The 13,883-nt window shown below is 55.3% G+C and overlaps 1 protein-coding gene across 1 annotated transcript in view; it reads left to right on the top strand.

The window, feature by feature from the left end:
- The first annotated feature begins 1,808 nt into the window (after positions 1-1,808).
- Positions 1,809-13,883, top strand: part of Acsbg1 (acyl-CoA synthetase bubblegum family member 1) — a 38,469-nt gene continuing 26,394 nt past the window's right edge. The window contains exons 1-3 of the mRNA XM_042697745.1: positions 1,809-1,876; positions 12,348-12,448; positions 12,941-13,017. Of these exons, the coding sequence (XP_042553679.1) occupies positions 1,809-1,876; positions 12,348-12,448; positions 12,941-13,017 (246 nt within the window). The remainder of the gene's footprint in view (positions 1,877-12,347; positions 12,449-12,940; positions 13,018-13,883) is intronic.

Raw genomic sequence — 13,883 nt, 5'->3', positions numbered from 1 at the left:
GGCTTGGTGCTCTACCACTTGAGCCAGAGCTCTACTTTTGACTTTTTGGTATTTAGTTGGAGATCAGATCTCAGAAGCTTTTCTTCCGCAGGTTGGCTTTGAATGGCGATCCTCCGATTTCAGCCTCCTGAGTAGACGGGATGACAGGCGTGAGCACCAACACTCGGCCGGACAACCGTTGTGAAACTCCACTAAGGCCGACTTCCTTTGCTGGGCAATGTCCCGGCTTCTGCCTCTGTCCCGGGCCCTGGGTAGCTGCCAAGGATCTGGGTTTCTGGCGGCTTCTCCCAGGGCAGGAGGCTGGGCTTCGCCGGCTTTCTCTCCCCTCACCCTGGCCATCCCTGTCCTTGGCAGACATCACTGCACATGCAGGCCTTGTCCCTTGCTGCTTTTTTTTTTTTTTTTTTTTTTTTTACTAGTCCTAGGATTTGAACTCAGGGCCCAGGCACTGTCCCGGAGCTTTTCCCCACGCCAGGCTGGCATTCTACCCGCTGAACCACAGCACCACTTCTGACTCCTTTTGGCGGTTCATTGGAGATAAGAGTCTCATGGGCTTTTCCTGGCTTCCGACTGCCATCCTTGGATCTCAGCCTCCCGAGTCGCTGGGATGACAGGCGGCAGCCACAGTGCTGGTCCCACAGCCATCAGGTCTCAGCAGACCTGGAAAGGCTTTTCCAGAATCACTCAGATCCCCGCCCCACCCAGCTACACCTCCCCCTTCACAGCTGGAAGGAGGCAGAGGGGAGGGAAGGGAGAGGAGGGAGAGAAGAGGTGTCAGGAGGAAGGGGAGGGAGGGGCGGGGCGGCGGGGAGGGGAGGAACTGCAGGAAGACGCGATGTTACTGGTTACTTATCTCTCTCTCATCTTGGCCAGGCTTGGGGCTTGCTGGCCAAGAATGGCATCCTTGTTCTTGGTCCCCCTGGCAGGGCCCCCCCCTTCCTGTCTCTTGGGAGCTGGGGGAGTCCCTGCAGCTAGTCCAGACTGTCCCCTTCATCCCCCTGAGATCCAGTGTAAAGTGAGGCCTAAAACCAGACTCCAGGCCTTCAGCAGTGCTGGGGAGGGAGCCCTGGGGGGGCGGGGGACTCCCGGAGGGGTGGGCTCCCCCCACTGGGCAGAATGGTGTCCCCCACAACCTTATGGCCCCCCAAGAGCCTCAGAACGTGAGTCATGTGGGTGTGGAGGGTGTGTGCAGGGTCACTCATTACTTCAAATGAGAGCGGGGGTAGCCTGGCTCACCCCTAGCCACCCAGGGTGCTGAGATAGGAGGATCGTGGTTCAAAGCCAGCCCCAGCAGGAAAGTCCTGTTATCTCTAACGAACCAGCAAAAAAAAAAAGCCCGAAGTGGAGGTGTGGCCCAAGGGGTAGAGCGCCAGCCTTGGAATGACCAAGGGAAGGGACAGAGCTCAGGTCCTGCGTTCAAACCCTGTCCCCCCAACCCGCACACACAGCCCCTGGGCCAGACCCCTGGGAAGAACTGAAGTGAGATTTGCATGAGAAAAGAGGAAACTTCATTAAAATTCTTCTCCTCACCAGCGACACAAAACCCGGGGAAGAAAAAGGAAAGATTTTCCTCCTGAGTCACTTCACTACCAAGGAGCTTCTCAAACCCGGGAGGAAATGGGCCCATGTGGGTCACTGGGGGTGCACCCCCCTCCCCCAGCCCCGGCCCCGCCTCCACCTTGGGCTCAAGGCCGGCCTCTCCCCCAGACCTCCCTCCCCCGACCTCCCTCCCCCGCTCCGCCGCAGAAAACTTCCAGCCCAGGCCACACAGATCTGGAGCCCGAGACTCACCACCCAGGGACCCCAAGATGCCGGACAGCAGAGAGGGCCCCCTGTGCCCCAGTGTGGGGACCACTGGGGACAATCTGGGGTGCAGGTAAGTGGGTCCTGGGGCCGGGGTGTCCCTGAGCACTTGGCTTGGAGCCAAGGTCTGGATTCAACCCTGGGATCTTGCTTTCTCTCTCTCTCCCTCCCCCACCCCCTCAGCCTTCCTTCTCTACCTGGGAAACCAAAGGAAGGATCTAGAAAGCTCTCTTAAAAATGCAGTTCATACTGGATGGGGGCACATCATTTGGGGGTGCTGCGCTCTCTGGTCCAGCCCAGAGCATGAGAAAGCTGGTTTCCATGGCCCAGAGGAGTCTCTGGTCTTACAATTGTTTTTCTCTGTCTCCTTTAGTGGGGGGCCTTTTATGGCGGAGGGAGGGCGGTTTGTGTCAATGGCTGACAAGCTCAAGGGGACCTGGAGATTTGCACTCCAGCTTGCTGTGTGACCTTGGCCAGTCCCTAGCCCTCTCTGGAATGCAATTTCCTGGCCTGTACATGAGTCCAAAGTTGACATTTTCCCAGCCCCATACTGGTGCTCACACCTGGTATCCCAGCTACTCAGGAGGCTGAGATCTGAGGCTCCAAGTTCAAAGCCAGCCAGGTCAGGAAAGTCCATGAGACTCTTATCTCCAGTGAACCACCAGGAAAGCAGAAGTGGAGCTGTGGCTCAAAGTGGTAGAGTGCTCGTCTTGAGTGAAAAAACTCAGGGACCCACACAACGCCCAGGCCTGGAGTTCAAGCCCCAGGACCAGCACACACACACACACACACACACACACACACACACACACACACACACACACACACACACACACACACACACACACACACACACACACACACACACACACACACACACACACACACACACAGAAATTTGATCTGCAAATCTGGCTTAACCCCCCCAGCGTAGGAGGGGGGAACCCCCCCCCCCAGCAGGGACGGCTGGGTCTTGGGTCTGAGGACTGAGGCCTAGGGACAGCCCTGTGTGCGTGGGAAAGACTCCCATTGTATGCACTGGAAAGGGTGGCCGGTTCTCACGGGCTTCTGAGAAAAGGTGGGGGAGGGGGAGACTGTGGCCGGGCCCCACCGAGCCACACTGCACCCCGGCCCCCCAGAAGCAAAGACCCCTCACCCCAAGGCCTCCAGGAGGCCCAGCCTCCACCCCCAGCGTGGGCCAGAGCCCCTTAAGGGAGCTGGCCTGACTTCTGGGTCTGCTCTGGGTCTTGGATAACAGGGGACAAGCCAGCCCACACCCCCCACAAGATGCTCACGGGGTCACCCCAAAACAAGCCCTCAATCCTCCCAGTTCTCCCCTCAGTGGGGACCAAGGGAAGATAAACAACCCAATGAATTTGGCTTTTTGGGGGGGGGGGGGCGTAGCATGGGAGCTTGACTTGGGGCCTGGCATCCTGCTCAGCTGGCGCTCTACCACTTGAATCAGGCCTCCAGCCCTGCTTTTTGCTGGTGATTCTCCCTCCCCCCAAGTTGTTATTTTTAATGATAAAGGTGATATACAGATGGGTTACAGTTATGTAAGTCAGGTCGTGTGTTTGGTGGTGTTCTTTTAGACTTTTCTGGCTTGGAACTGTGATCCTCCAGATCTTTCTGCCCGTCGTGTCCCCTGAGAAAGTCCCCCCCTCTCCCTGAGCTCCGGGGGAAGGAGGGGGGCAGGTAGGGCAGCCAAGGTGGGAGAAGAGGGGAAACTGCTGGCCAGAGCTGAGGGGTGCCCTCAGCCGGCTCCCCAGGGGCGGGAGCTGAGTGAAAGAATCGAATGGAAAGCCATGGGAGACGCCCCTAGGTCCCTGAGACCCTGCTCCAGCACCAGGCTCTGGGCCGCAGACATGGACAAGCCGGTGCCATGCAGCCACCAGACCTGGCCAATCCTGAGGCCCCATGAGGAGGCAGAGTGGGGGTCCAGGGGTGTTGGAGGCTTGGGGTAGGGGCCTCTTGGTTTGGGGGGGGGGGCAGACTTCATGATGGGGAGACACAGGCTGGCGTTGGGATGGGTGGACTGTCCGCTCCTCCCCTTCACCCTGCCTGGCAAAGAGTGGGTACAGAGTGGAGCCCCCCTAAAAGCCCAGGAAACGGGGACGGGACACGAGGCAGCTAAAGGCCATCACAAGGCCCCTCTCGGGGCAGCTTTCCCAGGTGGAGGCCGGGGCAGGGGGAGTGTTCTGGAAACCAGGATGCTTTAGCCAGGCAGGCTGCAAAAGGGAGTGGCGCCTGCCTGAATGTGGGGTACTGAGTCCCCGAGATTGTGGGTAGGAAATGAATTTCAGAGCCGAGTACTGTGGCTCACGCCTGTCATCCCAGCTACTCGGGAGGCTGAGATCTGAGGAGCACGGTTTGAAGCCAGCCAGGGCAAGGAGAGACTTAGCTCCAACCAACCGGCAAAAAGCCGGAAGTGAAGATGTGGCCTAAGTGGTAGAGCACCAGCCTTGAATGGAAAAACCAAACAACAAAAAGAGCAAAAGCAACTAAACTAAGAAACAGCACCCAGGCCCTGAGTTCAAGCCCCAGACCAGCACAAAAGTAAAAGAAAAAACAACAGCAGTTAGTTGTCCCTTTCTCTTCCCCACAACCCCCAGTTCCAGGGACCAGAGTCCATTTGTGTTTCCAGGGCTTTACAGTTTATATCACAAAGCTGATCCGTTCTGGCTTAGCAGCAATCATTGAGCACATGCTCACTTAGCACTTAGCTTGGTGATCACAGATCACTGGGCACATTTTCACAGTCTGTGTTGGGTTGTGGATCAGTACTGCGTTCCTTTCATGGCTGCGTAATATTCCACTAAGTGGCATGGTGCATAGGGCCCCTCCCCAGTGGATGGACATAGATATTTCTCATTTAGACACTGGGAACAAAGCTGCTGTGACTCTCTCTCGGGCAGGTACTTAGCAGCCACATTGCTGAGTCAAGAGATTGAACCGCAGGGTCTTATACTTGCTAGGATGGTGTTCTTCCGCTTGAGCTCTGCCTCCAGCCCTTTTTTCCACAGTGTGTGTGTGTGTGTGTGTGTGTGTGTGTGTGTGTGTGTGTGTGTGTGTGTTGGTCCTGGTGAACTCTGGGCCTGGGCGCTGTCCCTCAGCTCTTCAGCTCAGGCAAATCCACTAAACTGCATCTCCAATTCATCAGTCAAAATGCCAGACTGGAGGCGTGGCTCAAGTGGTAGAGCATCAGCTGCAATCAAGGAAGCCAAAGGAGAGTGGGAGGTCCTGAGTTCAAACTCGGTGCTGGGGGGCGAGGATCTGCATTCTCGGGGCTGGGTGTAATTCATTGATAAGAGCACCAGGCCCTGGCACCGAAACAAACCAGCCCACCCGCCCTCACTATCTGGGTGAGGTTCAGCAATGTCCTTCATCTCTCTGGGCTCCATCGTCAAATGGGGCTGGCGCCCCAGTAGCTTCTGGGAAAGCAAGTCGAACAGTACTCTGCAGGGACTCAGTGATAAGCACTCACTGAGTGCTTATCAAAGGGGGAATTAAAAGTTCTCAGCCGCCAATTCCCAACTCCGCTCTGCCACTCCCCCTGCTGGCCATGCCCAGAAATGCCCGTCTCTGTCTTCCGGCTTTGGGCTCCTGCCTGGCTGAAAACCATCATGTAAATCAGCACCTGCATCTGGCCGGGTACAGATGGAAGTTTGGCCTCGCCTCACCCCATCCAAGCTGGGGCCTGGCAGCCACTCCACACACCGGGGAGATGGGGAGAATCGAGGCCCGATGGGAGAAGATCTAGGATCTTCTTGATCTAGGATCACAGTTGTCAAATGAAGGCTCCAGAGACAGGCGGGTGGTGACTTCCTGGTGCTTGGGCTCACATGGGAACTGGGTCAGCTGTGTTTCCCACCACCTTCCCCGGGCTGGCCAGGCCCGACATTTGTGTTACCTGGGTCTGTCATCACCGTACGAAAAGAGCTTAATTAGAGCTGAGGCTGGTGACACACTTCTGTAATCCCTGTATTTGAAAGACAGACATAGGAGGATCGTGGTCTGAGAACCATGCGGGGAGGAGCGGGGAAACAAAAGTGTGAGACTTTATCAGAAAAAATTAAAGCTGGATCCAGGTTTAAGGTTGTGGCTCAAGTGGTTGAACGCCAGTCTTGCAAACACAAGGCCCTGAGTTCAAGCCTCTGCCCTGGCAGCAAAAACAAAGCAAAAAGTAGCTCAATTAGGACTTAACGTTATGGCTTCAGCACAATATTTTTTTTCCCCAGACTTTGGGAGAGAGATGACAAATGCAGAAAAGCCAGGATTTAGCAGTGCGCTAATGGTTCACACCTGCCATCCTAGCTACTCAGGAGGCTGAGATCTGAGGATCAAAGTTTGAGGCCAGCCCCGACAGGAAAATCCATATGATTTATCTCCAATGAACTAGTTAAAAAGCCAGAAGTAGAAGTGTAGTTCAATTGGTAGAGCACCAACCTTGAGCAGAAAAGCCAAGGAAGAGCACAAGGCCCTAAGTTCAAGCCCCAGGATTGGTGCAAACACACACACACACACACACAAACACACTAAAAGGACTGGGGTTTGGGGGGTTTGAAGCCAACCTAGGCAAAATGTAATCAAGAGCGCCATCTCAACAAATGAGAAGGATGTATTGATTCACACCTGTAGTCCCAGCTATTTGGAAAGCCGTAGCTAAGGCTTGCCAATTAGGTTTGAAGGCACAGATGGGTAGATCTCCGGCTGCTACAGGCAAAAAACAACTTGAGATCCTTATCTGAAAAAATAAAGCAAAAAGGCCAGTGGGTGTGGCCCGAGGAGTCGAGTGCAGGTGTAGCAAGTACAAGCCTAGATTCAAACCCCAGTATTGCAAAATGAATCAACAGGAAAATGAGTCTGCCTCATGCTCGCCCTGCAACACTGAGTGCCCTTGTCCCAGTCACGATGAATTCATTTAGAAAACTAGGACTAGGAAGGAAACTTGAGCTTACAGGACCAGGGAGAGGGGCACACTGGGAAGCCAGCCGTTCTCAGGAAAACAATGCAGCCAGGCTTTGGTGGTTTGCATGTGTCATACTGGCTACTGAGGAGGCCGAGATCGGGAGGATCGCGGTTCCTAGTTCTCCTGGACAGAAAAGTACTGGAGATGCTTAAGTAAAAGAAAACACTTGGACACAAACAAGTCAGCTTCCATCTGCACCCCTGGGGTTCAGGGCTGTTCCCAGGTGGAAGCCAGGTAAATATCCGCAGGCCAATCTCGGCCTCCTCTCCTACCGGCTCTAACAGGTCCCAGGTTCGCGTCCCGCCCACCTTATGTAAGAGACGCCCAGGTGGGCCTCCGGGGCCTGTGCCAGCTGGGTGAGAGGTATTTGAGGCCACACCTCGCAGGACGCCCGGAGGCAGGCTGGGCGGGCCCCCATTCATGCGCGGGTGCCTCATTACCTAGCCCGGGCTGCTCCAGTTCTCCTCCAGCCCTGGGAGCAGACAGGAGGCCGGGATGCGAAATCCTGTGCTTGACTCTCCAGACAGCCAGGACGGTGGTGAGTGAGCACCTGGGGTATTGGGGGGGGGGGACCCCAATTCAGGGCACCCTGGTCTGCTGGGAGACTTGTAGGGGCCCCACTGTGGGGTACAGGGTCAGGAGAGAGATGGCTGCCAGCTTGATCTTTGAGGAGAGGCTGTCCATTGAACAACCACAAAACAACATTAGAGTCACGCACCAGTAGCTCACGCCTGGAATCCCGGCTACTCAGGAGGGTTGAGATCGGAGGTGTTGCAGTTTGAAGTCAGTCTGGGGCAGGAAAGTTGGTGAGACTCTTAACTCTATTAAACTAACCCCCCCCCCCAAAAAAAAAAGCTGGAAGGGGCATTGTGGTTCAAGCAGTAGAGCGCTAGCCTTTAGCACAAACATTCAGCACCCAGGCCCTGAGTTCAAATCCCAGGATTGGCACACACATACACAAAATTAGTCTTGGAGACTTGGTTGCTGCTGTGGAGGACCCCGATTTGTGTGGAGGGAGCAGGATGTGTGTGTGTGTGTGTGTGGGGGGGGGAGTATCTCTGGGTCCAGGATTATGAGATCTAGAGGATTGAAGGCTATTGTCCTGAGGATTTTTTTTTGGGGGGGGGGGATAGAGGGAGGTACTTAAACCACACCTTCTTTGGAGAATTACAGTAGTCTGGAAATGGGGGGGGAGGGAAGAAACGAGTTGGAGGCCCTGCAAAGCAATCTGGAGCCTTGGATTAGTCTTGGAGGCCTGAGCCTCCAGGCAGGAGCCTCCGGGGAGGCAGCTGGGGGTAAAGGCAGCCCTGGCGGTGGAGGCTGGCTGCCAGGGACACAGCTGGACAGGTGCTGCCCCCTGGGAGCCGGGAGCTGGGCTGGGACTCAGTACGGGGTCTCTGTGGCAGGACCCCAGGGTGGAGTCAAGCTTCTTGGGGGCTGCCAGGGGTCCCCCAGGACATAGCACCCTGGACAGTGATCAGCCTTTTGAGGTTCTTGTTCTTCTCCCCACCCCACCCCCCAGGGAACTCGTAGAGGGAGTACCACCGCCCCCACCCCCTCCCCAGAAACCATGCCGGAAGTGCTGCTGCTCCGGTCTGCCGCCTCCATCCTCAGAACCGTGTAAGAATGAGACTGCCCCTCCTTCCGCAGCCCCGCCCGCCTGGGCTTTATCCAGGCAGGACTTAGCCTAGCACCCCCACTCTTGGAGTCCAATGGAGACAGCCAGATGGGACTTGCAGAGACAGTGTGGTGCTGTGCACGCAGTCACACGCAGCCAGTGCACCGTGCTGTGCACGTGGCTTGGCTGTTTCCGGGACTCACTTTCGTTGAGCACCTGCTGTATACAGAAGCCGCAAGGCCAGGGAGGTCTGGAGAATCCCAGCTTTCCTGGGACTTCCAGAACCTTCCATAGCCTCCATAGCCCAAGCCTGAGTGGGGAGGGGAGGAGGGAGGGCAGGGGAAATCCTAAAGGGGCTTCCGGGATGTGGAGATGGTATTGAGGGGGACAAAGGAGGCCGCCCAGCAAGGCAGGAGGAGGGAGGGAGATGGCTCAGAGAAAGATGGGGCATAGGTCCTTCCCCCCCACCCCCGACTTCTCTCATGGCAGTTGCAGAAACATGTCTGGGCTTTCTTGCTCCTTGCACCTGTTGGGCAGGTGCCGAAGGCTTGGTTTTTGTGACAAGTTAAATAAGACAAGGAGCCCTGTTCACGTAAAGAGGGGATGCCAGGCATCGTAGCACACGCCTGTAATCCCAGCATCTCAGGAGGCTGAGATCTGGAGGATTGCGGTTCAAAGGCAGCCCCGGGACAAGAAAACTCCGAGAGAGTCCCATCTCCAGTCCACCAGCAAAAACAAAACAAAGCAAAAACAGTTCATGGAGTGGTGGCCCGAGTGGTAGAGAGGCTTGAGCAAAAAAGCCAGGCAGGAGTGTGAGTTCAAGCTCTAGTGCCTGCACACACAAAAAAAGAAAGAAAAAGAAAAGGAAAAGGGTGAAGGCAGGCTGACTTTTTAATTTCTAGCACCTTCTTTCTCCTTGGAATTCCAAAGGCAGACAGAAGTGGGCCTCCTCGGGCCTTTTGTTATGATCTGGTTTCTTTTCGCAGTGTTGGGACTTGAACCCAGGGCCTCTCATACTGGTGCAGTGGGTGCTCGACCACTCTTGCCACGGCCCCCAGCTATGGCCATCCTGTTATTAATTAAGGTGACTTCCTCCCTCCGGGCACCTGCCGCCATCTCTTGGAGTCTGATTTCTGGCTGGTATATAATTTCCCAGAAGGACAAGAATCAAAATATTTATCACGTGGGAGGGACTGGTGAAGATGCAGATGACATTAATACCAGCGCTTCTGCCGGGGTCACTGCTGGATCATTCTGGATGGCTGGAGAAGAGCAGAGCACCAGGAGAATGTGAGCCAGTGGCCTTGTCTGTCAGCAGGGCTGCCAGCCTTAGGCACACTCCGCAGGGACTACACCTGTGTGCTACGACTCTCTCCTTGGCACGTGTTTTGTTGATGTTAAGCTTTTCTCACTGGAGTCCAGAGTGGCTTCCAAAGTTCTGGGACTACAGGTATGCTCTACTAAACCTGGTCCCGGCATGGGTGCCTTTTGGAAGGTCGAATCAGTCATGTTTTGAGAGCTCTCATATCTGAACTTGGCTGAGTTTAACAAGCGTGGTGCACTCATCTGTTCCTACCAGAAATAAATAAATAAAAATCAAAGACCCAGCCAAGCATGAACCAGAGAGCACTTGCTAGGAAGGAACACCCTGACACTGGCAAACGTGATGCTTCCCTATGAACTCACGACCTAGCAAAGGATTAAAACGAATTAACAAACAGCCAGCACCACCGGGACATCGAGGCAGAGACCATGCCAGCCGGAATGTAATCAGAGTCACTTCTGGATGGCAAACCAGAAACTGGGGTGAGGGGAGGGGGAGAGTGGAATCTGCCCCCCAATCCTGTTGTGTGAGTGCAACTCAATACAGGGAAGTTCATGCATGCTAAGCTGCCAATACACCCTTCAGAGGGACTCAATTGCTGCAGGCCCGCCACAGACTCACGCCTGTAATCCCAGCTACCCAGGAGGCTGAGATCTGAAGATCATGGTTCAGAGGCCACCCAGGCAGAAAGATCTGTGAGACTCTCATCTCTAATGAAGTACCAAAAAAAAAAAAAAGCCAGAAGTGGGGGAGCTGTGTCTCAAGGCGGTAGAGCACCAGCCTTGAGCAGCAAAAGCCAAGAATGAGACCCTGAGCTCAAGCCCCAGGACCAGCAAGAGAGAGAGAGATTGAAATGGAACTTGACTGCAAATTGGACTTCACTTTCCTCTTAACCAGCTCCCCCAAACCTTTTCAGCAAGGTACACAGAGCAAATGAAGATCGTTTCAAGATTGTCATGTCTGGCACCTCTGGCAGCGGGGTGGGGGTGGCCCCCGTGTGAACAGGCCTGAGCTGCTTTTCCTGGCTGTGTATTATTTTAGGAACGGGAGCCGGTGGATGCCAAGTAAATGACTTGCGGCCGCAGAGAAGCGGTGAACGTCAGAGGGACGGCTGACTGGCTAGTTTGTAATTTTAGGGGTGGTTCTCACAGGCCTGGTGTTTTCAAATGCCTCTGTGAGTCCTGGCCATCTGTGATCTAGGATGGGGAGATCCCAGGCCCCCCATCTTTGTGGGGTTTTATGTGGTTGGGAGACAAGCATCTTTGTAGAACCCAGCGCCTGCTAGTTTGAAGGTCTCTTCATTCATCTTGCCAGGGCCTGAGATCTCAGGGGCTCTGTGGTTCCAGAACAATCTTCTTTGTTCCCTCTGGGGTTGGGAAGACAGCTTCTATCAGAAGTGTCAGGAGGGGAGTGGCTGGGGACTTCAGCACCCCCCCCATCTCTGACCCCAAGCCAAGCTCATCCAGAAGCGGGCTTTGCTTCCTCCCTCCCCACCCTTCTAGGTTTCCATGGTAACAGATTGGTCCAGCTGCTGGGCGGGGCTCCTCCTGCTCATCCATCACATTCCTTTCACTTCTCCCTCCTCCCTCCCTCCCTTCCTAAATCCTGATGTCTTTTGCTTTAAAATTTGTCTCAGATTCATAGGCAGCCGGCTGCCAGGTGGGCCTGGGTGTATTGGAAAACTTAGTTTGCATCTGCAGTATCATCAAGGAGTAAGGCTGAATGTCCGCCGCAGGTAATTCACTGGAAGAGGGCGGGGACTGGGGTTAGCCCCACCCCTGGCAGACAGCCTGGATCAAAACGAAAGCCAAGGCCCAGCCCCCGGGTGCACACCTGTAATCCTAGCTATGCAGGAAGCGGAGAGCTAAGGATCATGATTCAAAGCCAGCCTGGGTAGAAAAGCCCATAAGACTCTTTTATCTGTAAGGAACCAGCAAAAAGATGGAAGTGGAACTGTGGCTCATGTAGTAGAGCACCAGCTCGAACTCGGGGCCTGTGCACTTGTTTCTGAACCTTCCTCTGTGCAAGGTTGGCCCTCTAGCACTTGAGTCATGTTTCGACTTCCAGCTTTTTGGTGGTTCATTGGAGATTGGAGCCTCACAGACTTTCCTGCCCTGCTCGGCTTTGAACCAAGATCCTCTGATCTCAGCCTCCTGAGTGGCTGGGATGACAGGCGTGAGCTACAGCACCCGGCTTACTCTGAATTTCTAAGCTAATGTCAGAGGATGTGAGGACTGAGGGGTGGGGGGGATGGGGCTCTGACTCAAACAACCAAGGCCAAAGGTGACTCAGTTCCCCAGTGCCAGACCCCAGCCACCGCCCTTGACCAGGTGGGAACAACTAAAGCTCAGAGAGAGACAGAAACTTGCCCAGGCTCACACAGCAAGTCAAACCCCAGTACAACCTGATTGCTTTACCACCAACGCTTGAAACTTATGGGGGCGTGGGGAGGGCAGACTGGGGGGGATTAACTCTTGAAGGGCAGAGGTGGTCTCCTCTCCCTCTGCCTTTGGGGGAGGGGGGGGGGGTCATCCCCTGAGCGCCCCCTGGTGGCATCCACGTGCTGAGCCAGAGGGACCTGAATCTAGGTTGTGCAACAAGTTCAAATCCATGTTCACCCCATTCTTCACCAGCTCTCAGACGGAGAGGCAGACGATCTCCAAGGAACTCCTCAACCATGGCCCCCAACTCTCAGCCTCAGAGAAAGCTAAGGATGGCCAGTTGGATTATTCCGGTGAGCTGAGGTGGGGTGGGGTGGGACTGGGAATTTGGGGGGTGGAGCAAGGAGCAGGTGGGAAATTTGCTGTGTTCACACACTCAGGGACCCCCCAAAACACTCATGGCCCCCACAGCCACCCTCAGGGGCAGATTTCCCCTCCCCCCCCCCCCCCCCCGGCCCCTTGGAGGCCGGAGGTGGGTGAGGCAGGAAGAGGCCCAGAGAAGCCCGGCCGGGTGCATTGAGCCGGGCTTGTTGAGTGGGCTTCCCTTGGGCGTGGGGCAGGAGAAGGAGCTGCTGGGGGAATCGGTCTTGGAGGTCAGAACGCCATGTTTCTCCCGCCCTGACCTTCCACTCAGATGAATGTGATGCTGAGGTTTGTCTTGCACATGGTGTGAACTTGGTCTTTCTCGGAGATGCCCAGGGGCAGCCACAGAATCTGCTCAGATCAAGGGGTGCACATTCACCGTTGTGGGGCATCTTTTCCCTGACCTCTTATGTTCCCTCTAGGCTGGTTGAGAGAAGGGGACAGGAGAATCTGGGAAAAGGGGGAGCATCCAGGGACCCCAGACACTCCGCGGGCCAGGGTGGGGGTCCCAGCAGCCTTCATGGGCTCCCCCCCCCGTACAGCATCACCAAGACAGTCACATGGGGGCGAGAGGCTCTGAACAGGGCTGGGCTGCCTGGAGACCCCCCCAAAGCCAAGACTGATTTCCCAGCATGCCCTGGGGCCTCTGGCTGGTTCCCAGACCTTTATTTTTGTTGGTCATGGGGCTCAAACTCAGGGCCTGGGTGTTAGCGAAATAGAGGAGAAAGGAAGGAAACAGGCCGGACTGTTTATTGAGCTAGAACAGCAAGGGGCAGCAGCCTTCCCATGGCGTTGGAGATGTGCGAGGGGGTGGGGCTGGGGTCGGGCTTATAGGGGGTCTGAGCAGGGAGGTAGAAGTTAATGAAGATGCTGTTAGGTCTAGGGAGGTGGGGCCACAATGGACTGTGACGGCTGGGCTTAGGCAGATCGCCCTACCTGCACATCACACACATCTATGCATAGCTGGGGTTTGGGGTGGCTCCGGATGCATCTGGGGTAACGGAGCAGGGGGAGAGGGGCTGTCACTCTTCATCTCATCTTTGTCTGCTTGAAATGATTGGGCTGAGAAAGGAGAGACAGGTCCTTCGTAGAGGGTCTTTGGATACATAAAGCGAATGGGCAGGAAGAGGAGATCAGGGAAGAGGTCAGACTTTCCTTTGGAATTTCTTTGTCCCATCCTGTTGGAGATTTATCTTCTGAACGGTCCTGTTTGGGATCTACGGTGCAAACTGTCCCCTTTGGGGCTTACTGGTAGGAGTTTCCTCCTGACACCAGCAGTCCTGGGCTTTCAGATAAGGCTGGGGTGAAGTTTTCCTGAAAGCCAGGAGGGGTCCCCAGGACAGGGTGGTTATGAGAACAAAGCAG

Source organism: Dipodomys spectabilis, unplaced genomic scaffold, assembly GCF_019054845.1.
Source record: "Dipodomys spectabilis isolate Male_0828 unplaced genomic scaffold, ASM1905484v1 ptg000228l, whole genome shotgun sequence".
Lineage (NCBI taxonomy): Eukaryota > Metazoa > Chordata > Mammalia > Rodentia > Heteromyidae > Dipodomys > Dipodomys spectabilis.
This window is presented reverse-complemented; position numbering and strand designations above follow the sequence as displayed.